Source organism: Pelmatolapia mariae, linkage group LG4 (assembly GCF_036321145.2).
Source record: "Pelmatolapia mariae isolate MD_Pm_ZW linkage group LG4, Pm_UMD_F_2, whole genome shotgun sequence".
Taxonomy (NCBI): domain Eukaryota; kingdom Metazoa; phylum Chordata; class Actinopteri; order Cichliformes; family Cichlidae; genus Pelmatolapia; species Pelmatolapia mariae.
Window position 1 is genome coordinate 6,651,059 of NC_086230.1, and position 27,457 is coordinate 6,678,515.

The 27,457-nt window shown below is 39.8% G+C and overlaps 2 protein-coding genes across 2 annotated transcripts; both read right to left on the bottom strand.

Moving 5' to 3' along the window:
* Positions 1–1,329: 1,329 nt before the first annotated feature.
* Positions 1,330–5,894, bottom strand: LOC134625709 (uncharacterized). The gene is made up of 6 exons (XM_063470962.1): positions 5,861–5,894; positions 3,677–3,935; positions 3,406–3,587; positions 2,042–2,336; positions 1,722–1,870; positions 1,330–1,634 (listed from the first exon to the last, which is right to left on the bottom strand). Exons 1-6 carry the CDS (start codon positions 5,892–5,894, stop codon positions 1,330–1,332), a joined length of 1,224 nt encoding a protein of 407 aa, XP_063327032.1.
* Positions 5,895–11,669: 5,775 nt separating this feature from the next.
* LOC134625877 (ferritin, middle subunit-like) lies at positions 11,670–13,735 on the bottom strand. The gene is made up of 4 exons (XM_063471208.1): positions 13,420–13,735; positions 12,496–12,642; positions 12,200–12,325; positions 11,670–12,089 (listed from the first exon to the last, which is right to left on the bottom strand). The coding sequence occupies exons 1-4, from the start codon at positions 13,519–13,521 to the stop codon at positions 11,934–11,936; spliced, it is 531 nt and encodes a 176-aa protein (XP_063327278.1). The 5' UTR covers positions 13,522–13,735; the 3' UTR covers positions 11,670–11,933.
* Positions 13,736–27,457: the final 13,722 nt, after the last annotated feature.

Consider the following 27,457-nt stretch of genomic DNA (forward strand, 5'->3'; position numbering starts at 1 on the left):
GCTGCCCATGCCGCCACAGGTGTTCGAATAATAGTAAGGGACTGAATTTTGTGGCCAATGGAAGAAATTCATGGAATGTCCAGACATCCAGAACCAGTCATTTCCTCTTAGTGACCTGTTGGACAGAGTGAACAAAATGCTGCTGTTTATGTTACCTATGGATGTTTAAAAGCGTTTTCTCTTTTTTCCACAGTTATATGATCCAGATTTATCTTTATGATGTTAAATAGGGCCAAAAACCTAAAACTCCCTCCAACCATTCATCCATTTTCTTCCTCTTACCAAGTTCAGGGTTTTTATGAACTAACTGCACTCCTGTGACCCTCGGTTAGATAAGTGGTGCTCTGTTAGTAACTTTGTGTGTTCTCTATCTTCTTTTAAACCTTTCCTAGTCAGTTTGAGTCCTTTTGTACATTGTTTGCATTGCTTTGTGGTGATTTTTTTATTTGATGTGGCTACTTCTTCTTCTGTCTCTTTGTGGTCATTTCACATTTCTAGTCATTGGATAGATTTCTTTTTACATTGTATTGCAACTGGACATGAACAACATCTCATTTATATTATGTCCTGTTCATTCATTATGGTGTTAAGAGCATCTACATGATAAGCACAGTACCTGCGCAGTCCCAGCCAGATGTAGTCTGTGAGGGTGAAGGGAAGGCGGCCCAGCAGCTGCTCCAACTCGTCTTGCTCCTGTTGGCTGTGAAGGCTGAGCAGGTCCCAGTGATAATGTCTACAGTACATCAGAGCATCCCACCACCGTCACGTTTCTTTCGCCCAGCAGTACACTCATGGTGGGAGGAGATGGTGGAGGAGTCGGTGAAGGAGTGACAGCTTTGGGGGCTGAAAAGAAAGAATCTTGACAGGTTCCATTTGTTGCAACCATGTTTGGTTGTTTTCATTTTGTTTTAACAGGCTAAATTGTAAGGTTGCTTTCAGCTCCAAATTAAAACATGAATACTGAGAGGTGGAAAGCAATATAGAAACAATATAGAAAGCAACAAGAAGCACGTGCAATCACAACATATGGTGCTAGAAAACAAACATTCCACGGCCATACCAGAGAGCGAAGCAAACACCTCCACTTCACACAATGTCAGTATTTTCTCAGGTCCTGGTATGAACACAGTGATGTAGGGACCTTCCATTTCATTACACTGGAATGTGTATGTTGGGGAACTCCCTAATGATTTGACAGTGTCACGCCTGATAGATTTACACAAACATCAAACTTATTTTATCTACAAAAGAAAATGTTTTGGCTAAACAATAATGTGCTGTTGTTTAAATGAGTAAAACAATCATAAATATTTATGGAGAAATCATGTCCTACATGGAGTTTGTAATTCCATTTTGATCCAGTGAGTTCCCAATCAAGATCTGCGCCCCAATAAGCCTGTAAGCTGCACCACTGCCTCTGTTGATGATGGTGACAGCAGTGACCTTATGGAGACCCAACAAGTCTATGCGCCACCAGGGAGAGTCCTCTGTTGGTGAAGTGTGGGTACAGCATCCTTGTTGCAGTTCTCCATTTCTGCATCCATCGACAGCTTTTGAGGCCCAATATTCTGTCCCAGACCAAGTCGACGACTGTACTGTTTCTTTGTTTAAGGCCACATTTGGAAGCGGTTCCACTAAAGTATTGAAAAGAACAAACAGACATGAGTCATTATCAGGCAGGTGTGTTTCAGTAGATCAGATTCACACACTAAAAGCTCTACCTCGGGCAGCATACACCTCCACTTCACACAGGGTGAGAGTTTTCTTCTGTCCAGGAAGAAACAGGTTCACAAAGCGACCCTCCATGCTGCCTCCATCACACTGGTATGTGTAGGTTTTACCCGCTTTTATGTGGGAGATGGAAGCACACCTGACAGACGAATATATGCGGACAATATTATGTTAATATTGTGGGCTTCCTGTTCTTTTCAAGTTTAAGAGCCAAAATGAACATGTTGGAATTCTTATGGATTTTCCCAGACTTGGATAGCATGTATCTCTTAAATTCATTTCATAATGAAAATTGAATTCTCATCATTACTTGGGATTATTGTTTCCATTGTTCTCCAGTGAGTTCCCTATTCGGATCTCAGCTCCATCCAGTCTTTCAGCACAGCAATCTCCTCTGTTGGTGACTTTTACAGTAGTGATTGTAAAGCTGTGCTGCAGGTCTACCCGCCACCAGGGGTTGGTCTCGTCTTCTGCAGTGTGGCTGCAGAACCCATTGGTATAGAACGAGTTCCGTCTACCGTCAATGGCTTTGGATGCAGCAGCAAAAGACAGCGTAGATGACTGAGTAGCTTCTCCTTTAAGTGCTAAATTGGGTAATGGGTATCCTTGAAAGAAAACCAGGAAAAGTCGGTTTCTGCAGAAGGTGCACTGTGCAATGATTTTAGAGGTCACACTTAATTTTCATAACATTTTCTGACTCAAAAGACTCTCCCATATACACCCATAAGACAAATAATCACTGGAAATGTATATGTAGTCCTGATCAAAAGTTTAAGACCATTTAAAAATTGGCAAAAAGCATGCAAATTCTTGAAAACAACGCTTAAACTGAAACAGGCTGAACTCAGTAATGAGTAGCTCCACTGTTATTGTTGATCACTTCAAAAATTCATTGCAGCATGCTTGATGCAAGTGTTTCCATGAGGAGAGTGGAAACATTTCTCCAAGTGGTGAAGCTGGATGTACGAAGGACATCTGCTGTCTGGAACTGTTATCTATTTTTGTAAACTTAAACTTAATAAACTGCACACTCAAAAAAATGTTTTGTCTCACTCTCAATTCTTCTTGTTGCATGTTGAAGCTGTACTTGGAACCTTGTTCAGATCCATGATTTTTGTGTGTGTGTGTGTGTGTGTGTGTGTGTGTGTGTGTGTGTGTGTGTGTACGGGTTCGTACTATCCTGGTGGGGACCAAAATCTGACTTTTACTATCCTGGTGGGGACTTTCTGCACCGTGGGGACCAAAATCCAGGTCCCCTCGGGGTTGAAAGCAATTTTCACACTCAAAATGCGGTTTTACTGTCAGGGTTACAATTAGGTTATGGTTAGGTTTAGGGTAAGGGTTAGGGTTAGGCATTCATTTTTAATGGTTAGGGTTAGGGTAAGGGGCTAGGGAAAGCATTATGTCAATGGGATGTCCCCACGAGGATAGCAAACCAGACATGTGTGTGTGTGTGTGTGTGTGTGTGTGTGTGTGTGTGTGTGTGTGTGTGTGTGTGTGTGTAATTCAATAATAAGAAACACCCTGAAATAAAGCCCTGATCAATTTTTTTGCTGTTGTCCCAAACTCATGGATGTTTGCGTAACACTGATTATAACAATAAAGTCCAATAAAGACCAGAGAGTCTATGAAATACCAGACGTCTGTATCAGCATCAGACTGAAATGTGATTACCATAGTACACTTCAACCTCACAGAGACTTAGGATCTTCTTGCTTCCAGGGAGAAACACAGTGACATATTGTCCTTCAAAAGACTTGCAGGGAAAGTAAGATGTCTGTCCACTGGGAAAGTGAGAGATCACAGCACACCTGTGTATGCAAGAGCCCAAAAGACAGAGAAAGAAAGTGAAGGAACTAAATCTTATTCACATAATGATTTAATTATTTGGGGCTTTATCAAGTGTTTTCACCTCATGCTTTCAAGGTCATTGATCTCTGTTGACTTTCCAATCCAAATTTCAGCACCACCTAGCCCGTTTTCTAGTTCTTCTGTACTGGTAATTAGTACAGCGCCGATTGTGTACACTTTTTTCAGGTCTACCCTCCACCAGGGATCAGATTGTAATGTGGTAAGTGTGCAGGACCCTCTTTGATAGCTCGAGTCTCTGTTGCCATCAACTGCCTTGTCAGCAAAACCCAGGCTGTCATTGTTTGAGGACTGTACAGCATTCTGATTCAGTGCCAGGTTTTGGAGGAGATGACCTTATTAAGAAAAAACAGTAGTAATTAGTCAAATTAAAAGATTACTCTGAGAGTCGAGGGTGGTGGGAAGGGGTGTTGGAGTAGGGTTGTACCTGTTGGTGTACCTGATTCCATCAAGAAGAAAAAACCTGTTAACATAAAGCATTTAAAGAGCTTTAGTTTTTCTCCCTTTTAAAGACTATATAAACAGTAGAGGTGGGAGGATCGATCCAAATATCTATAGTATCGATACCAATACTAGTATTGGCATGTGACTGATACTAGCACAACAGAATCAGTGTAAATAACAGATGTTGAACAAAAGTTCTTTAGAGACAGGCACATTCTAGGCCTCCAAAAAATACATGAAAAGTTTAACAATATGTTTTGTTGGTAGATGGTTATTGTGGAAAGTAAAAATCACAGTGATTCAGTGGTCATTAAAATGTGTTCTGAATATGCATATTAATGATGAATCATGACATACCACTCTCCCCTACATGAGCTGCTTTAATAGGTTAAAATTATCAGTATTGGTATTGGTATCTGCAATACTGGCCTTTTATTTACTTGGCATCGAATCAATACCAAAACTTGGAGTATCGCACAGCAAATAACAGTTTTGATTCATTTTTATTAATTCTTGAACTGGAAAAAAACCTGCATTCTCAAAGACATCACTGCTGACATTACCGTGAAAAACATGTCATCAATACTTTATATAATAAAAGGTAAACAAAATATAAAATAATAAAAATAATAATTATAATAAATAAGTACTTATGCCTTACAATGTGGAATTGGTATTATGCTTAGTATTGTTGGTCAGCATGGATTTAAATAACCAAATTCTGCAAAACACTCAACTCCACAACTTGCATTATTTTGCATTATTTTGCATTATTTTGCATTATTTATCTCATTTGTTGAGTTTTGTTTGCAATGTGAAAGATGACAACACACCTGTTTATAAAAGCGCCAAAAAAAAAGAGAAAGACAATGAAAAAAGTCTTCTTCACATAACAATTGTAGAATGATTATATTTCACCCGATGCTGTTTTTTGTTGAATTTGGGATTCAGATTTCAGCATTATCCAGCACATTTTCTAATTCTGCTCTATTTGTTATCATTTCAACATCAATTCTTTACACTTTCTCCAAGTCCCTCCACCTGGTGTTGGACTGTAATGCGGTAAGTGTGCCTGAACTACTCTGATAGCTGAGGTTTCTTTTCCAGTCAACTATTTGCCAGCAAAGCCCACAAAGCCACTGGACAAACGTGTTTGTAACTGTTGCGGGCTGATGGCTCATATGTGTGAGTGTAGAGTGACATGTAACTCTTTAGGGGATATTATGTCTGACACTGAAGACCTGTGCTGAGCAAAGGGAGTGTGTCCAAATTAAGCCTGTGTCGATCGTTCTTCAGAATATCACGTGAACAAAGATAAACAGGGCTCTGAAATGACATGACTGTTAATGCCTCATTATGTGATTTGAGCTTTTGAAGAATTGCAGGAAAGACACTCTTGTTTGTCTTTCCAGCAAAACCCACATTTTCATTGACTGAAACAGAGGAAACAGAGGCACAAACAAGAAATATACTAGAGCCTAAAAACACTCTTAAATCCAAAAGAAACATAATATAAGCCCAAAACAAAAAACAAAACATTTGGTCAAACCCAGGACCATGAGATTAGAACGGGTTCTTGATTTTTCAAAATAGGCACCCAAAGAGGAAAGAATTAAGGGAAGATAATATTCCACAACATCTCTGAGTGAGTAAAGCAGGTTATGAGTAAAAGAAAAGTAAATTTGGTGATTGTGCATTTTTTTTCTTCATAATTGTGGTACATGGTGTGGGTTTTAAATAGATTAAAACAATAAAATATCTGGCATTGATTCTTTAAAATAAGAAAATACATTTAGTAAAAGGTAATTTGTCTTACCTGTGAAGATCCAAATATAATCCATGCCATTCATGTCTCCTTGAAATGTCACGTCGATTATGAAATTGAACAAATGACATTAATTGCTGATATACACCAGCTGGCAAGTAGATGACTTACTTTCTCCGTAGTTTTCTTCAGAGTACTACAAATAACATACTGTATTTAGTCTGGTAAAGGAGAACATATGAAACTTTAATGAGTGTTCGTCAATGTTTGCATGAAGGAAGACACACCCAAATGAATATTTGGGTCATCCAAACAAATTAATTTGCTCTTTCTGTAAATTTCCCAACACTGCCAGCCCCTTAAGTTTCTTTGTTTTGCAAATTTTTTGCATTTGAACAGTCTCACATGTCTTTTCAAAACTGCGACAAGTGTGACAAAGAGTCAGAGCACTATTGAGTTACTTGACCCAGCTCTCTTAGCTAATTTTAGACTGATTTTTAGTCAGGATTCAGAATTCATCAAAGTACAAATACAGGTACTACGCTGTGGTGGTGTGAGTGGATTCCACTTTGTTAATGTTGACAAGGCCACTCAACCAAATATAATTTTGGCTGTTCATTACACTTTGCCGAAAGCTTTTTGGGCCACAGCTTTGAAAGCTGCCTCATCCAGCAGCTTTCGTAAGATTTACCATCGAGCCAGGAAATGGCCAGTGCACGTGTTTTAATAGGACTCCACTCAATTTGCTGCATACTCTGTCGGTGTTTAGAGAGACTAGAATTCATCTCTGCCCCAGCTATGCTATTGTTATAATACCACTCTTATGCAGGCCAGTGTATGTTCTTTTGCGTCGACCCCATTGCAAGAGATGTTCATGTGGGGATTCAGGAGCACCAAATCCCACTGCACGTTATGTTTCAAGGAACTAGGGAATGACTGCTGACCACAGAAAAAAGAATTTTGACCAACATGTTAGAGATGCACCACTGAAAGATGGCTAATTAATATTTCTGCACAGCATGGCTGGGAGGAGAATGAGAGATCTGTGGAGTGAAATATAGGGTATATAGGGTCCAGAAAGCACCTAAAGAGAGTGGGGCAGTATATACACTTGCATCTTCAGATAGCCATAGCAAAGTAAATCATGTTCATTGTAGCTTTTTAAAGGATGGAATATGATAAATTATTATATAATAATTATCATATATTATGTTACATATTATGCTGAGAGTGGTTCTGTTGCTGAGGTTGGGGTCATCCTGTTATCTCTTACTGCCTCAACTGCTTCAATGACTGGAATACAAGTGAGGAGAGATATTACATCATACGAAACCATTTACCTCCATAATGACATCTCTCACCTTCTCAGAAAAATCCAAGGTGTTCTGGATGTGGTGTTTAGAGCTGACTACCAACAGGTTGAGGATCAAGGCCAGAAACTTTGAGATGTTATAGATGACCGACTTGATCAAATAAACAATATGATCTTACAGGTACACCCCTTGTACCTGTCTTCAGTATCTTCAGTAAACCATACAGACTTGGTGTAGTTTCCCCTGGTATGAGGTCCGGTTAATAGCATCGTCCTGTTTCAGACAATCTATCACCCTCTTCCTGTAACTACTTCCTGGGTCTCGTTTCACCGGCTCATAATTATCCCGTGATAGTCTTTCTGGTTTAGCAAAACTGCGCACCAACCCTTGTCTGCCAGAAGGATGACAATGTTGTTGTCATTACTAAGCAATGTGAGGGCTGGGGACTTTGCATTGCTGCGATAGGCCAACACTTCCACATCTGCTTCCACATCTGCACTGTTGTTGTTTCAAATTGCTGATTCTGTGGCTGTGATCAGTTCCACTAGTGAGATTTGTCTCGGGGTTCAATCATTTAGCAAGAATGTTGTTCACTGCTTGAGTGACTTGTCTGCCAGATACATACTCATGTATCCACATCCTCAGTGTGACATCTTTCTCTCTTCTAGTGGCTGAGAATAGGCTCTGTGTTTTGCTGATGTCTGCAAGTAAGTCAAACTTGCTTTGTTGCCTGGTCTTAGACTTTTCATGCTGTGCTGGATGAGCCTTTTCAATGAATTCAAACACCATTTGAAGGGTATTCTCATCTAGACGCACTGTAAGTCTCAATCAGAGCAGCTCCTCTTTTGAATTTAACACATCGATGGTATTTGTTTGTCTCACCTGTTCATTGAGCAGCTGGCTCTGTGCTTTCTGGAAGATTTTTGCTGTGCTTCCTGTAGTTAGCAGTCTTATGTTCTGTGTGCTCATGCTCACATACTAGCTTTAGGCAGTCCTTGCCAAAGTTGGTTAAAATGTCTTAATGCATGCTCAATGATCCAGGTAAGGAGATCCTAAAAAGTTGATTCTGTTCAAGTGAACATTGCGTTTTCAGTGGAACAAACATTCTGTCATTCATCCAAGTGACTTCTTCAACCCAAGCTTGCTGCAGGTTTTCCCAACGTTATAAACAGTACACCTGTGATGACATCAGCCACACATGGGTAAATCAGTCCATTTGTTCACTTTATGAGTTTGTTTTACAGTTTTCTTCATTAATATAATTCATTAATCATTTGGTTAAACCTAACACTGATATTATGAGGCGCGCACATAGTAGCATTGTGTGGTTTTTCTAAAAATGTTTTGTTATATTAATTATGTTTCTCTTTCTTTGAGTTACCTGGGTTTGGGCGGTGGCTGTTTTACTGTCTGGGCAAAAGGCGTGGCTGAGGACTCTGGGAACAAAATGCCTGCTCAGCAGGACCAACCATGGGCTTTACTTAGGTTATTCTGTGCTTAGTTAATATTAGTGTGTTTTTGTTTTCCCCCTATTGTGTGTAAATGGTTTGGCCAAACCATTATAAAAGCTACCCTCATGTGTCTTTGTAATTAGGTCAGTTTGTGAGTTAAGTTGTGTCCCACTTTGTTTGTTTAAGTTTCTGGAAATTACTTTTTGTAGAGTTATATTTAGTTGACCTCTTTTGTGGGCCTGCTAATTATGTTTTTAAATTTTGTCATTTTTGAACTTTTTGAGGGTTAAAATAAAGAAAACATTTTTGAAGATATTTTTTGCCTGTGTCCTCTATGCCTTGGCTGCTTGGTTCCTCACAACACCTGCAAAATGACTGAAGCTACACTGATTAACAATGGGCCGTGGTGTCAGATAATTTCACCCACAAACTAAGCCCAAATCATCACCCGTGCTTGAAAGTTGGTATGAGATGTTTGTCTTGATATGCTGTGTTTAGTTTTCTCCAAATCTAGCAGAGCATTATGGCCAGACTTTGTTCTCATCTGTCCAAAGGACATTGTTCCAGAAGTCATGTTCCTTTTAGAGAAAAGTGGAATTCAATTCAATTCAGTGCAGAGAGGTCTTTCTCACAGCAACCCTTCCAAACATGCCATACTTGTTCAGTCTTTTTCCTAACTGTACCGTCATGAACTGTAACATTTAATATGCTAAGTGAGGCCTGTAGAGTCTGAGATGTACCTCTTGGGTATTTCTATTGTAAATCAGCCCTACAAGCACTGAAATCAGCCATTTTTTTTCTTTTTCACCCCTTGTTGCTTAACTCATTGAAATACAGTGGTCCCTCGTTTATCGCGGGAGTTACGTTCTAAAAATGACCTCCATCCAAAGAACTGCAATTCTCGTTTGCCTCAGTTATGGTCAGTGTTCATGATTTCAACAGAAGAAAGAGACAGGACAAAAATGGCCCGTGTGGCAGAGGTGTAAGACAAAATCCACTGCTGAGCAAAAGGAACATAAAGGCTCATCTCAGTTTTGGCAGAAAACATTTTGAAGATCCCCAAGTCTTGAGACAAAAGCTGAACTTTTTGGAATGTGTGTATCCCATTACATCTGGCATAAAAGCAATACAGAATTTCAGAAAAGGAGCATCATACCAACAGTAAAATATGGTGGTAGTAGTGTAATGGTCTGAGTTTTTTTGCACTTCAGGACCTGGAAGACTTGCTGTAGTAAATGAAACCATGAATTCTGCTGTCTACCAAAAGATCCTACAGGAGAATGTACAGCCATATGTCCGTGACATCAAGCTGAAGTGCACTTGGGTTCTGCAGCAGGACAATGATCCAAAACACCAGCAATAGCTTGAAAAAACAAAATGAAGACTTTGGAGTGACCTAGTCACTCCTGACCTAAATCTAACCTAAGGCATGACCTTAAAAAGGCCATTCATGCTCAAAAACCCTCCAATGTTGTTTAAATACAACAATTCTGCAAAGATGAGTGGGCCAAAATTCCTCCACAGCGCTGTAAAAGGCGCATTGCCAGTTATTGCAAATTGATTGCTGTTGTTGCTGCTAAGGGTGACCCCAACATTTATTAGGTTTAGGGGGCAATCACTTTTTCAACAGGGCCATGTAGGTTTGGATTTTTTTTTCTTTTAATAATAAACACCTTCATTTAGCAACTGCATTTTGTTTTTACTTGTGTTATCTTTGTCCAATATTTAAATTTTTTTGATGATCTGAAACATTCAAGTGTGACAAACATATAAAAAAATAGGAAATCAAATCAAATCAAATTAACTGACATGTTAGCTGTCTGGACTGCTGCTGTACCATCAACAGCAGCTAGCAAGAACTAGTGACAAGCTCTCATAACCACAGGAGGCTCCTGCTGCTAGCACCAGCGATGGAGAATTACAGGAGGGACTGCAGTCCCAACAAGAGAGTGAGGAAGAGACAGGGGAGGGTAAAAAATAATGTGGTAACAAAACAGACTGAGGGGTATAATTAGCAAGTGCCAGTAGCCCTTGGTTAAATCCAGCATCAGTGCCTAACCGGTCCAGCAGCTCGCCAACCCGGTAAATGGGGTAAGCATCAAACTGTGAAACTTCATTCACCTTGTAGTAGTCAACACAGAACCGTATAGACCTTTCTTCACCACAAGAACTATGGGGCTGCATCAGGCACTGTGCGACTCTTTGCCGTCACTGCTGTTGTTGCATAAGAGGGCACAAGATGACCTCTCCTCATAGTTCTAATAATAAATATTAAAACATTCTTCTCCACAACAGAAACTTGTAACAGAAATCTTGAAAAAAGGTGGGTAGGGCTAAAAAGAAATATCAAATGATGATAAATATCTTTAGCGCACATCTGACAGTTAATGGTAAAACCCTGCCCCCTAGTGGTTAAAGTTCCAGTTAAACTTGTTATGGTCATATTACTTAAGTAACCTTTGAAATATGTTTTCTCACAGTATATTTTAATTAAAATAAGCATACTATTGTATGAATACACTTTTTACACAGGTATCTTTCCATTTCTCTTAGTAACATTTCATTATAACACCAGGTTACTTTTACTGGCTATAGTTCAACACTCCATTCTCAAGTAGGATTTTAAGGTCAGAATCATTACTGTATCAATTAGATACCATGTGAACTTATTTCCAGACAGTTTTAAAGAAATTTACATGAGATCGTGTTTACTGTAGAACAAAAGTCCATTAACAAAGGAACAATGAAAGCATGGCTTGTCAGTCCCAGCTATGTTTCATCTTACCAGAAAAATGGCATTTGCGGACACTCATTGCTTTTGGAGCCCTCAGAAGTCATCCACCCAGTACTTGTAAAACCAGTCACAAGTTGGTCTTTGCCTTCAGCAGCAAGCTTCTGCCATGCAAATGGAGGTCTGCATTAAGGTGAAAGTGTACCCAAAAATGTCGTCAACAAGTATCGGTTAATATTACACTTCACTGGGGAAACTCCAAGTTATCAAGTAGCACTGAATTTCTGTTATAAACTCAAACTTATTTGTACACCAAGTCACTGAAGTGATTCATGAGCAAGTCACAGATGCAGACAGACCAAAGATCCAGCTCAAAAATGTTTATTCAGATTAACAGATCAGAAACATGTCCAAATGTCAGACAGCTTAGAAGCAGAGCCATACCCTGATAACATCCATCTCTCCATGTGACATTTCACACAACAACACCACAACATACAAGAACTGATGCCAGCTTTAAAGTCAGGAAAGAAATCATTCTCAGTGAAACAGCTGGAGCAGAAGTGAGTTTACTTCAAAGCCTGTGTTGTTAACATGTTGACTCCAGGCTCACTTCTAGGTCTCAGCATTTAGCTCTTGTCACCCAGAGTGTGCTTGTCAAACAGGTACTCTGCCATCTTGTTGTTGTGGGCATCCATGCGGGTGAGGTTAGTGATGTGGTCACACAGCTTCTTGATGGACTTCACCTGCTCATCCAGGTAGTGGCTCTCCAGGAAGTCACACAGCTGGGAAAACAAACCAAAATTACAGTTAACATTTGATGATTTGTCAAACATACACAGCATGAACTAGTTCAGTCTTTAACCCCAAACTCTTCCCTCCTACTCCCACTTACATGAGGGTCATCATGCTGAGAAGCCAGCTTGTGCAGGTCCAGCAGAGCCTGGTTGACTTTCTTCTCCAGCTGCAGAGCACACTGCATGGCCTCCAGCCCGCTGCCCCACTCGTCACGCTCTGGTTTCTGCACAACAAACAAATCTGTTAAAGACTTGTTTTAAGCTTTGTGTACACATTACACACTAATGCAACAACAGGAAGAGAACAAGTGTCATAACACTGCTCATTAATCCCAGTTTCTGTGTTAGAGACAGTCAGGTATGTGACAGCAGGACTAGTTCAGTTTGTACACACCTTGATGTCCTGGAGTAAGATGCGACCTCCTCTCTTGTTCTGGAAGGACAGCAGCTTGTCAGCGTGCTCCCTCTCCTCATGGCTGTTCTCCTTGAAGAAGTGGGAGAAGCCTGGCAGGGCCACATCATCACGGTCAAAGTAGAAGGCCTGACAAATCAGACACAGGTTATTAGTACACAGCACCAATTATTCTGCAAAAAAAAAAAAAAAAAAAAAAAAAAAAAAAAAAAAAAAAAAAACCCAAACAAAACAAAACCATTGAGGTCATAGAGTGAATACGCTGGATTTATTTTCATCATGAAAACCTTTGGAAAAATGGACACACTGGATACATGTGCGGGCTAGTGTACAGAACACAAGTTATACAAGTTTAATTTCACTTGTCGACCCAACAAGTTCAGAAATAAAAAACAGTTCTTCCGTTTTTTTAAAATAACACAATATGCAATATTCTCAGTCTCATGTTTTCTTCAGACACTGGGGATCCATTCGAGCATAATACAACTAGGTATACCAGAATTAAACCCTTCACCCAGGTATGATATTTAACTTTGATATGAAATGTCTAAAATTTGATTTACAAAGATATTAATGTGCAGTAAATTCCGCAGGACAGTCTACATTTGTTTCCTGCGAAGCGAGTATGTGTATGGAAAACCTAGCGTAAGCATGACGCAGCATTTTTTTTTTTGTTACTTAGTGACAGTATGTGTGGTGAAAATATACTCCGTATCTGGCAGCCTGCCTATTTGCCCATGATAGGCAACAAAGAAGCCGCTAATGAAATCATGCATTACTGAATTTAGTAACAACATACCCGACAGCTACCGATTCCATTCCCCTGGTCTCTTTGTCTAGCATTAAGCTAATATAGCTTAAGATTAAGGTTAATATAAACATCAGTATCACATAAATTGTTCTCACCATAGAAGTGTAGGTGTAAGACGCAAACAGTTCCATGTTCACCATCCGGTTGATGGCGGCCTCGCAGTCGCGGTGGTAGTTCTGACGCACTTGGGACTCCATTTCGGCTGGCGTTTCTTGTGCTTTTTATTAACAAAAACGGTACAAAAATAAAGCTTTACGTCAACTTTATCTGTAGTGTTCAAGTAGAAAAGGTTTTTGCTTCCGAAGTGCAGAGTAGCTGAAATGTAAAGCGGGACGAAGACAAGAAGTTCCGTTCAAACACTGTTGAAGCAAGAACTCCTCAAAGATTCCTCCCCTGGTATGAAACGGCACACTCGCGGGTCCCTGTATTTATACTCCACCGGAAGTGCTCGTGCCAGACATTACGTATGTTTCCACCAATCACTGAGCCGAGGTATCTGTAACAAGTGTGACACAGGATGAAGTTGCATTTTTTCTCTCCTCCTGATTCTTAGAAAACTCATCATTAACTTTAATGTTTAATGTGATGTAATGTGTGCTGGCAGATATTCACGTGCAATGACAAAGCATTTTCATATTTCATCAGGAAACAAGCGAAATATGTAAGATTAATCTCCAAATACTTGTAGATGTAGACTTCCTGATGCACAGGCAAATTGAACGATATCAAGTCATTTGTTTAATACGTACAGTACTGTGCAAAAGTCTCGAGCCAAACCTCATTTATTTTGTTGTCAAGAAGCCAGAATTTCCTGTATTGTTTAAAGCAGTGGTTCCCAAACTAGGGTACGCGTACCCTCGGGGGTACGCAAGTGGCTGTAGGGTGTACACGAGGGTTGAGGTTGGAGTGGGGATCACAAATTTAAAAAGCCTAAATTTGCGTTAATAGGGCTTTGGAGCGTGATGTCATGGGAGGGGGCGTGACCGCCGAGGGCCATTTTAGCAGGCCAAACAAAGGGCTAAAGGAGCAAAAGAATCAGCAATGGTTCGCACTTGCTGTTAGGGCTGGGCCATATTATACCGTTCACGGTAATACCGGTATAAAGTTCGGCAACGATAGGAAAATGAAATATCGCGATAGAATGTGGGCAAAATGCGCATGCGCAGTGCCTTTGTTTTCATACGCTCATATGCACATGGCAGAAAAAGTATGGCGGCAATGGAGGATGACACGGACGAAAGCGCATCTTTGAATGAAGCAGGTGAACCAGAACTGGTCAGTAAAAACAGTGCAACTTCAGTGGTGTGGAAGTGGTTTGGTTTTCGTCCATCGGATACCCACCAAAGCACAATTTTTTGTAGAACGTGCAAGCAGGCCGTCTTGGCGAAGGGAGGAAACACTACAAACCTATTTCATCATTTGAAGCAGAAGCACTTCTTGGAGTACAAAAAAGCCGTTAAAGCACGTGAAGAGTTGTCCGCTTCAACTAGCGAGGTGGTGAGACCAAAGAAGACGACTCAACAAACAATCGACGTAGCTTTAAATAGCTGCACGCCTTATGACAAAAGTAACAAACGCTGGGGGGAACTAACTAATGCAGTGACACATTGTTTAGCCAGGGATATGATGCCTATTCAGAGTGTGGAAAGAGAAGGTTTCAAAAAGATGCTTAAAACGTTCGATCCACGCTACAAGCTACCCACAAAGAAATACTTCTCTAAAGTCGCCTTGCCTGCTTTATATGAAGAGATCCGCACTGAGGTGTCAAATGCGTTATCTTCGGTGGAGTTTTTTGTGTCCACCACGAACATGTGGTCAAGCCGAACATCAGACCCCTACATGAGCCTCACAATACATTACGTGGACAAAGATTGGAAGCTACAAAACAAGTGCCTCGAAACATGTTTTTTCCCCGAGGACCATACTGGGGAAAATATAGCCAGAGTCTTAAAAGAGTTCCTCAGCTCGTGGAATCTTCAGGAGGAAAAACAAGTGTGTGTGACGACAGACAACGGGGCCAACATTGTGAAAGCCGTCGCACTCAACAACTGGACCAGACTTTCATGCTTCGGACATCGCCTGCACATTGCAATAGGTAAGTTTTTTTGGGGTTTTTTTGCAATAGGTAAATTAATTATAACGCCAGATTAAGCACTTATTGTATTAGTTTAAATGATGGTAATAATACTGTTTGTGTTATTAATCTCTGAATGTGGGTAGTTGTACTGCAAGATATCTATATATATATATCTATATATCTATATCTATATATAGATATATATATCTATATCTATATATATCTATATATCTATATCTATATATAGATATAGATATATATAGATATAGATGTGTGTGTGTGTGTGTGTGTGTGTGTGTGAATAATTGTGTGTTATACATAAAACTTAAATGTCACACATTCCACACCGCATTAATATTGCTGTTGAGTAATGAACTGTGTTTCCTTTTAAATGTATGTCTTTTAGAAAGAAGTGTGAAGGACCCAAGGATCGAACGAGCAGTTGGAGTGGGAAAGAAGATTGTTGCTGCTTTTGGCCACAGCTGGAAGCGCCAGCGAGCTCTGCAGGCTGCCCAAAAGGAACTGGGCCTACCAGAACACAAACTCATAACTGAATGTTGCACTCGTTGGGGTTCAAAGCAGAGAATGATCCAACGGCTGCTGGAACAAGAAAAAGCTATAATACAGGTTTTAGCTGCTGATAAAACCACAAGGCACCTCATGTTGACATGGCAAGACATTGAAGTGCTTGACTCGGTCAGCACTGCATTGAGTCCACTCCTAGAGTTTACAGATGCTTTCTCTGCTGAAGAGTATGTAACCATTTCATGTGTTAAGCCTGTTCTTCAGATGTTTAACAATGACATGTTAAAAGTAAAAGAAGGTGACACTGAGCTGACCAAAGACATCAAAACAGCAATACTTGACTACATGAACAAAAGCTACAAAGACAGTGTCACAGAGGGGCTTGTTAACATGGCTTCTTTCCTTGATCCACGGTTTCATACAGAATATTTCAGTGAGAGTGAAAGTGAAGCCATCAAAGTTCAAGTCATGAGTGAACTAGAGCATCTTGTCCCACACCAGGGTAGCACAGCCACAGGTTTTTCAGAAACACCTCATACATCTACTGGTGACCAAACAAGTCAGGGAGCTGTTACAGTTTTTTCTGAATGCTTAAACCCTAACTGTGATTCTTATAGCACAATTTCTAAAACTATTAATACTTATAGCAAAACCACTCACTGAGTTTGCAAAACTAAAAGCACAAACACTGCTTTGCACTCAGTTTGCCATTTTGTAACACACACTTTGCAAAACTGTAGGCACAATTCACTGCACAACATTCTTTTTGCAGAACTTTAAACACAACTCACTGCTTACACTCAATTACCAAATTTCCAACACACTCCTAGCAAAATTATACACATGTATGGCTATCATTAACACTATTTTGCCAACTGTCTGGCACACTTTCACATGTGAAAACTGTTTTAGATAATTAGTCCACTTTGCAATCAGCCTAAGCACTATAAACAGGCCACAGGTAAGCTGTCTATGTGGAGTACAATGGAAGGAGCAGCAAGAGTGAGAATCAGAGGAGGCCGAGGGAGAGGACGTGGAGGTGAAGAAGTTGGAGGAAGAGGACGTGGAGGTGAAGAAGTTGGAGGGAGAGGACGTGGAGGAGCAAGAAGAGGACGAGGAGGGGAAAGAGGAAGGGTAAGAAGAGTAAGAAACAGAATAACTGATGACATCAGAGCTACAATAGTGGACCATGTCATCAACCATGGGATGACCCTGAGGGAAGCTGGCCAACGGGTTCAGCCTAAACTGAGCCGCTACACTGTGGCAGGCATCATTAGGACATTTCGAAATGAGAATCGGTAAGTACTTTGTAGCACTGCCATACTCTAATGAGAAACACAACAGTACCATACATGCAAAAATACTGAAATTGTTACTTTACAGAATTGCTAGACGTCCAGACGTTGGGGGCAGAGGCAGAATGTTCACTCCAGAGCAAGAGACCCATATAGTGAACATGGTGATTGCCAATAATGCAATAAGACTGCACGAAATACAGCAGCGCATAATTGATAATGACACCATCTTTCAAAATGTACACAGTGCAAGCATTTCTGCACTGAGTCGTGTACTTGCGCGCCACAGAATAAGAATGAAGCAAATTTACAGAGTTCCTTTCGAGAGAAACACAGAACGTGTAAAGCAACTGCGATATGACTATGTGCAGGTAAGCTAGTGTCATTGGTTCTGAATTTGGAAGTGCATACTGTAGTGCTGTGCATGGGCCTGATGTGTTGCATTTGTTTTGTCTTGTCCAGAGAGTGATGGAACTAGAAGCGGATGCAATGGGACATGAGCTACTTTTTGTGGATGAAGCCAGTTTTAACCTCAGTAAAACCAGGAGACGTGGCAGGAACATTATTGGACACCATGCCATCATCAATGTCCCAGGACAACGTGGTGGTAACATAACCATGTGTGCAGCTATAAGCCAAAATGGTGTTGTTCACCATCATGCAACCATAGGCCCATACAACACTGCACACATTATTGCATTCCTGGACACCTTGCATGACATGCTCACTGTTCAGAGACCAGAGCAGACCCGATATGTCATCATATGGGACAATGTTAGTTTCCATAGGGCTGCTTTGGTCCGCAACTGGTTTACAGACCACCCATCCTTCATGGCACTCAACCTCCCTCCATACTCTCCATTCTTAAATCCCATCGAGGAGTTCTTCTCTGCCTGGCGCTGGAAAGTGTACGACCGTCATCCTCATCAACAGGTAGCCCTTTTACAGGCAATGGAGGAGGCATGTGGAGATATTGACCAGGCATCATGTCAGGCCTGGATACGGCATTCAAGGAGATATTTTCCCCGGTGCCTTGGACTGGAGGATATCGCATGCGATGTGGACGAAATTTTGTGGCCGGACCCAGAAAGACGACATGATGTAGGCTGATTGTCTTTTTTTTTTCCTTTTTTTTGTGAAATTCCTATTTTGTGTTCTGACTTTGTCTTGGTTTTGATGAGTGTGAATAAACACCAATACTTGAAGTTTGGATCCTTGTATGTTTACATGACACTATGACAAAAGTGTGACCTCAAATTGACATCTGTACACAGAGAAAGCAAAAGCCAGATGTGTTTTGTATTCATACCATCAGTGTGCAGTTGGCGCATTGTGTGCTTAGTAGATGATGGCTTGTGTGTACTGTTTGATACGAAAACACCATTTTTACGAAGGTGTGAAGAGTTAATCTAGCTGTGTTCGCTTTTGCAAGAGAACTACAATGTTTTGATAATTGGGTGACAGGTTTTCTTATTTGTGTGTAGAGTTTTGCAAAAATAGCCAATAGTTACAAAAAATGTGCTTAAGCAATCAGAAAAAACTGTAAAAAGCAAAAGAAGAGTCTTGGGAGTTTTTTGAAGGGACCAGTTAGTGGCAAGATAGAGGTAACTGCAGAGAGGTTATCATCTGAACTGAGCAGTTATGTGAATAGTCCACCAGCAGACAGTGAGTGTGATCCTCTTTCGTGGTGGAAAGTTCACACAGTAAACTTTCCCCACATCAGCAGATTAGCTAGGAAATACCTCTGCATTCCAGCAACTAGCTCTGCATCTGAAAGGTTGTTCAGCACAGGTGGAAATGTTGTAACTTGTCAAAGGTCCTCCCTTAAGCCCGCATCTGTGAACATGTTAGTGTTTCTGACAAAGAATCTTTAAACTTGAAATGTAGAAAAACTTCCAGGATCAGTAGCATAGTTTATCTATGTTTTTGTTTGTTTTGTATTTACTCAAGAGTTTGTGCAATATTATTATTTGACTTATTGATTTTGCACACTGCACTTTTGTTGCAAAGCACCTCCTAAGTTTTGTGGATATACATGATTATGGATAACCATGTATATAACAGGATAACCACTGTTGAATTTTGTGTGGCTGTAATGCACGTTAAAATAAACAGCTGCTTGTTTAAACAAAAATAAATTGATGGGTTTTTTTCCACTAATAAAGTTGTAGAGTTGTATTTTGTTTTGCGTCAGTTATATCGTCAGTTATATCGTCAGTTATATCGTCAGTTATATCGTCAGTTATATCGTTATCGCAAACTTTCAAATCTATATCGTGATAAATACTTTTGGCCATATCGCCCTGCCCTACTTGCTGTGTTGTCGGTTGTAATGTTAGATCGCACGATCGGGAAGGGAATAAGCTGGAAAATCAGCTCTCTTTTTATCGTTTCCCCACCTGGAAGCAACGTGAGGGAGCTCATGTATCGGATGTTACCAAAAGAAGGCGTCTAGCCTGGATAGCAGCTGTGAGACAAGCGGATATCCAGTTCTTTACCATCCACAGATATCTGTTGGTGTGCTCCAGACATTTTCATTTAGGTAAGTTCTAAATAAGTTCATATTACTCTTTATAGCCTATTAGTTTTATTTTCAATGCGCTCTGAGGTCATAGCAAATTAGAACAAACATCCTAATGAGTGATTTTGTAGATATAGAACAGAATTCAACTCTATTGTCATTGCACATGTCACAAGTACAGGCAACGAAATGCAGAAGTGCTTTAGTCATAATATAGATATATTACAAAATATATATTAGCAATAATATAGATATATAGATATATTACAGAAACGGGCCTGTTATAGGTATGAGGGTGCAAAATATGGGTCTATTGTGGGTAAGTTACAATGTACACGGTGTGAAGGTATGTTATGAATATGCTATAACTATAAGTATGTACAGGCTGTAGTGGGTGTACAAGCTATGTACAGGATATGAACAGGATATAAATATGAAAACTATACAGAAATATGAACTATGCAAGTTATAAACAGTTGTAAACAGTTATAGAATTATAATTATTATATACGTTCTATTTATAGAGTTGCTAATTGTTTTTCATTATTGCAGGCAAACCAGCCTATGAAATGGATGAGACAAATCCTGACTGGGTTCCAACGCTACACACGGGGCACTACGAAATCCCTGCTTCAAACTACATGCTACATAACACCATGCCAATCAGATTACTTCTTCCATGTGAGGTGGAAGATGTGACCCTTCTGGATAAGATGGTGAAGGTTTTCTGCGTTTTGGTGAACATATGCCCCAGTGTTGTAGTAAAACCAGGGAAAATGCTCTTGTTAAATACTCTTAAAAGTCTTGTGTTGCATATGTAGTGATAAGTTTTCAAAAGAGACAGTAAATTACAGAATGCTAGTAGTGGGTGATATTATTTAAATGCTGTGATGATTTTATGTGAACATTTTGTTATTTATAAACTATACATGACATTGATTCTAATTGTTACTGATGTGATGTTCTACAAAGTGGTTTTAATTAAAAAAAGGAAAAAATTTGTTTGTTTCTTTATTCAACTTTTGAACAGTGTTACTTAGTAAGTACATATTCAGTAAATGCAAATTATTTACATGGCAATGCACTTCAGGCACAAATGTAGACCCCCTAAATACAACATTATGGGTTATTCAGAACAGAACTATGCTTGGAGAAATATTTTCCCATCAGTTCAGACAACTCCTCCACAGTAGCAGGTGGAATTTTTCTTTTTTGAGGACGGCTTCTTTTACCTGTCACTACGGATGGTCTGTTTATGTTTTGATTGAGAGCCTTTTTTTGGGCAGCTCAAGAGGAGAAGTCTATCTTATGGCCAACCACTGGGTCATATTACCCAGCAAAACACAGTATACAGGTTCATCTGTAACAGTCATTGTGCCACAGATCAACACTGTTGCTTCTACTTTGTGTCTCTATAACGTCCTTTTTCTCTTGAGCTGCTTTTAAGTATGGTTCGTAGCAATCTTCCTTCCAACACAGTGTGTTTGTTTTGGTTCGTGGCCTGCTAAAATGGTGCCGCGCTCCCACAATGCATTGCGGCGTGAAGTTAACTCCAAAGCCCTATACAGTTTGATGTGGTTATTAAATACATAACTATATACCAACCTCTGGTGTTCAGCAAAAAAATTGCACTGACAAAATAAATGGGCGTGACTTGCCCAATTGACTGACACCTGACAGTCGAAGTTGCCTCCAAGCATTCAGTGCAGCGCAGAAATGGACAAATGGTTAACAAGAAAAAAAAATGCCCTACCACCGAGACACCGGCCACTACAACCAATCAGCTCATATCTGAAGATGCATTTTCCAGTGACCACACAGGTGATTGTTCAACAACAATGGTCAGATTGGGATGCTACCACAGATGCATCTGTGGTTACTAGCCAAGTGGCTAGCATAGCTGGAGACAGTCATGGGGAAAGTGATGAAGGGTCTGATGCAGAGCATCAAAGTGGGAGAAAGCATGTCACCTCGGACTGTAACACACCCTCATCAAAGAAGCGCAAATATGATGACAATTATATTTCGCTGGGGTTCACGTGTATAAATATTGGTGGATTTTCCCGGCCACAGTGTGTTAATTGTGCAAAAGTATTGTCTCACAACTCAATGAAACCTTCACTATTGTGCAGACATTTAGAGACAAATCATCCCCATTTGAAAAATAAACCAAGAGAATATATTGAGCAACAGCTAAAATCACTTTCAACAAGTAAAACCTGCATTTGAGTGCCAGACCCTATGAAGAAAAACAGACTACAAGCATCTTACATGGTCAGTTACAGAGTGGCTAAAACCAACAAACCCCACACTATTGTGGAGGACCTCGTTCTCCCTGCTGATTTAGATATGGTAGGGACAATGGAAAAGGCAAAAAAGACGATACAGTCCATTCCATCATTAAACAATACTGTCTCATGGTGCATCAATGCAATGTCAGAAAATGTTTTACAGCAGATACTTCAGCGCATACGTCACAGAGAATTTTATGCAATACAGCTGAATGAGTCCACGGATGTGGCTGGCCTGGCGCATCTCCTCCTGTATGTGCGCAACATTCATGAAAGAACTATCAAGGAGGACATGCTGTTCTGTAAACCGCTGGAAGAAAAGACAACTGCCGCCGATATTTTTCAAAAGCTGGACACATTCATGAACACACATGGACTCGTGTGTGACAGAGGTGTTAGCACCTGCACTGATGGCGCACGGGCCATGACTGGGAGACACGGAGGTGTGGTTTCGCGTGTGCAAGCAGTCACGCCAGATGCCTCTTGGGTACACTGCAGCATCCACCGAGAGGGAATACATGTTTTGGACGCCACTGTAAAAATGGTTAACTTTGTGAAAGCCAGGCCGCTGAACTCCCGCTTATTTGCTGCGTTGTGCAATGAGATGGGCAGCGAGCATGAGACTTTATTACTCCACACAGAGGTTCACTGGCTATCAAGGGGGAAAGTGCTGATTCTTTTCTTTGAGCTGAGGGAAGAACTTTTCTTCAGTAACCATCCCTTTGAGCTGTTTGAATATTTGCATGATGAAGCGTACCTTACTCTGTGTGATATATTTTCTCGTCTGAACGAGGTCAGCCTCAGATTACAAGGCATTTCTGCAACCATATTCAATGTTCAAGATAAAGTTGAGGCCATGATAAAGAAGTCAAACCTTTGGAAGAACTGCATGGGCACAAACAACACAGAAGTCTTTCCAGTGCTGCATGGTTTTCTGTGCTCAAATGATCTGACACTATCAAACAGTGTAAAGCGCGAATGTAACATGTACCTTGAGGAGCTGGTGACGCAGTTACACCGATACTTCCCAGAGATGGACGGGTCAAATGATTGGATACGTCACCCATTCCCCGCCGAGCCTACTTCGTTATCACCGTCTGACCAGGAGAACCTAATTGAGATCGCCACAGATGGATCTCCCTGGTGAATTTCTGGATAGGACTCCGCACTAAACTGCGCGCTATCAAGACTCTAATGCCTTTCGCCACCACATACTTGTGCGAAAGGGGATTTTCTGCTTTAAAAAACATGATAACAAAATACAGAGCAAGACTTTGTGTGCAAAACGATTAAAGCCTTTCCCAAATTGAGCCAAATAAAGTTCTGTTTAATGAAAGTTCACATCTGGCCTTTACGCTCTTGACAAAATGGTGAATTCTAATAAATCTTTTGATACACTGCTAGTATTAAGTAGTAAAGTTCATGATTAAAATTGTGTCATTACTAAAATATTTTAATAAATTCATTTGGTGGTGAGAAATAATCGACTGTGCAGTATTTTAAGATCTTTATTTTAAGATTTTAAGATTTTAAGATCTTTTAAACTTTTTATTTTTACTTGTTCCCAGTCATTTTTAATCAAGTCCTTGCACCTGACTGTATTTAGGTAAAGATTTGTTTGTTAAGCCACTTAACACTGATCCATAATATACTGAAGCACTAAATAAATAAATAAGCATTATAGACAACTTAACAAAGAACCTATTTTATTTGTGTGTTTAGGAGCTGTCAGCCTGTCAAAAACACTAAGCAAAACAGATGTAATTTGTTCCCATTTTGCATTCTGAGTCAGTGAAAAATGACAAAGATAAAAGCATAAAATATTACTTTTCCACCAACAACGTGATTCTCAAGGAACTATAGCCTATCCCTTGAATTCGCTTCTGTGACACTCGGCATGTCCACCTTCACTTCATCCATAAGCCTTCTCTGTGGTCTTCACCTTTTCCCTCCTGCTGGCAGCTCCATAAAGAGGTATGAATTCAAATTTGAAACATTTTGGTTCACTGTCAGTTTATAAGGAGGATGTGAGGAGAAAGGTATAACAATGAATGTCTACAACAAACTGTAAGAGGGAGGCTCTGTCATGGTTTGGAGCTGCGGCTGGTGATGTTTGCAATCCTGACAAAACTGATGGAATTATGATCACAGAAAGGGCTGTATGACTTTGAGCTACCGTGCAATACCATCTGGGAAGCATTTTACTTCACCCTCCGTCACAGACGGCGTGTTCAGTGAAGATGGTCACCAGCAGGATCTAGGTCAATGCATCTCAAGCTCACATCCACTGCCACTGTACTTAAAGGAAGTTGGGACAATGTTAAAGACTTTCTTCAGGCATTTGGATCAACTAAATCCATGAGTCAATCAGGCAGTAGTGCCTGGACTGGAAACAAGCCATCCTTAAAATATAAATGCAACATACCAATTTTGTGCGTTTGAATGCAAAACAAATGTGTTGTTTGAGCCAGAGACTGCACTTATGGCTGAACAATAAATACATTTTATATCAATTATATCAATAATATAACTTGCAGTACAAAGTTATGGGAAGCTTAAATGTTTCAGAATTATTGAATCTGTTTTTATTGTAAGATAATATATGATATTATAATATGTATATTAAAGTTTTAAATTGTGTAACAAATAAATATAGAACTTAAATTTTATAATATTTAAAATTTTATTAAATAACACCAGCTACAATAGTGGCAATATACTTTTTTGTTGTTCAGCAGAACAATGTCCAGTGTGTTGGCTGTATTCTTTTTGATTTTAAAAATAAAAGTTGGAATCATTTAATTGCATTACAACAACTGGTTTTTAATTATTTTTAATCATACCCACATACAATGTTTGTATTGATTTAGCATTGTTGTGTTTGTCATTGCATTTTGTGTTTGTGGACTCTTGAATCTCATCTTGTTGCTGTATTCTTAGAGCGTTTACGTTTCCTGGTGTATTTTTCTTGTGCTTAGGAGTTTTCTGATTATATTGTATTTATTTTAAGTTTAGTTTGTTTTGTGTCTCCCCCCTTTGTGTCTCTCACTCTCTCTGTCGCCCTCGTTTTCTATCTTCAGTGTCTTTGCGTTTGTCTTTCTAGTCTTATGTCTGTCCCCTCCATGCGTTCCCTTTATCGAGTCAGTCTCGTCTCAGTGTTTGTTTCCACCATCCTGTGTCCATTCCATCTGTTTCCTGTTTTATTTTGCCTGTCTGTGTCCTGTGTGCATTGTGTTCTGCTTTGCCTCCTCTCTCCTGTCAGTGTGCAATTAGTGTCAGCAGTGGTCCATCTTGTCCTCATCCTGTGTATGTCAGTCTCCCTCTGACTGTTGCTGCATCATTCCTGTTTGCTGTGTATTTCCATGTGGGCCATGTTTCAGTCGTTAATTCCTAGTTGTTTAATTCTAGTGTATAGTTCCTAATTTCTGATTTTTTGCATGTTTTTACACTTGAGTTTATGTAATCACAACAGTAAAGCTACCTGTTTCTATCTCTTTGTTTCTGAATCCTGCGTTTAGGTCCTACCTCTGCCTGCCACACAGCCACAGAAATCTCTTAGGTCGAAGGGCAATCAAACATAATGTTACTTAGTTGCATTCAATTTGCATTCAAAACTAGTTATTTTTAGTACTATTGTAGTACTATATACACATAATGAAGAAGTTGCTTTAACTTAGTTAACACTATAATTTTCTGACAACAGTGAAATTAGTTTTTATGTTTTACTAAATTAATCAGAAGTATAAAGAAATATAAGATTAATGGTAACATTTATCACAAATCACGAATGAGATTTAGTGGAATATCTACATAGGTGTACTGTTATGAAAACAACAGAATGATCATGAGACACTGTGGGAAAGTTTCACAGGTTTATTTGCAGATAGCTATGAATACAGGATAAACACTGTGGGCTCCAGGAGACGGGGCAGAGGTACTGCAGGCTGTCTGAAGGCACACTCAGACACTGCCACAGAAGATTGCAGGGATCCAAACAAGCTGAAAGGTCTGCACAGAAACAGAGAGTGAGCAAAGACAAGAACTGATAGAAAATGTGACATGACTGTGGCCTGATACGTTACCTTGGTGATGCAATGATCTGGTTGTTGAGGAGCCAGCATGAACACCTCATGAGGAGCAGGGGAGCAATCAGCTGATTGTTGACAAGTGACTGAACGACAGGAAGGAGGAGGGGCATCCCCTGAAACAGACAAGCACACGGACAACAGAACGAGCAAACACGGACAAAGGAGAGAGAGAACAAAGGAACGCAAGAAAAGAGGGCTCGGGGACCATGACAGCTACAGAGGACCATTTTCAGCAATAATAACTGCTGTGTTTTAGTGGTACATTGTGTTACCAGATGTCAGTTTATCCTATTAAATCTCAACTTATTAGTGACCAAACCTTTTTCCAAAGACATCAGCACAAACCAAAATCATTGTGCAGATTAACAACAGTAAATTTGCGAGGTTTGTGATGGATCATCCCATTGCTTTTGCTTTATAATCGCATTAAATCAAATTTGCACCTGGTTTATAACCATGTGATCTGTCCATACAGGAGTGGTTGATACTAAAAATGGGCTCATGTATAACTGTGTAGACATTTCCTAACACATCATGAGCGATTTACCATAAATGATTGATTAAAAACACATCTGTGAAAACATTACTGATAAACTTCATGTAATATTACGTTAAAGCAAATGTAAATTTATTATTAAAACAAGAATGTTTCAATCTGACCACAAACTTTTGAGCAGTAGTGTGTATTGTGTACATGTGTCTGTATCTGATCAGGATTTTTTTTAGTTGTGTCTATCATCAAAAATTGAGTTGAAGTGTTTTAACTCTGATGGCAAAATCTGCCTAACAAGTCCACTTTATTGCGTGCTCATTTTCTCCTATTACTGGCTCATAGGTGTCTAACTTTATGCATGCTTCCTAATCTGTCACGCTCATCAGTGGCTCATGGTTGCTTAAGGCCTATGTCTGTACTTGACCACAGAGGCACAGCATCGTTCAATCCTGCCAGCTGCCTATCTAGGGAGCATTTCAAGGATGACAGACTCCACTTTCTCTGCAGCAAGACAGCTCATAACGTTTTAACAGTGTCTCCCTGTCCTCATACTTCTATATCATCTTCTATAATAGATAACTATCATTGCAATCTACACTACAGCTCAGAAGTTTGAAGTCAATTAGAATCGTCTTATTTTGAAAAAATACTAAAATTATTTTTCATATTTTGTAAATTAGTCAGAAATATAAAGAAATGTCAATGTTTAAAACTCACATTGATCACAAATTATGATTGATGTTGGATAAAATATCTACAGGTGTACAGATGCCCATTTACAGCCATTATAGCTACTGTGTACATTATATTACCTCCCCTCAGTTTATCCTGTTAAATCTCAAC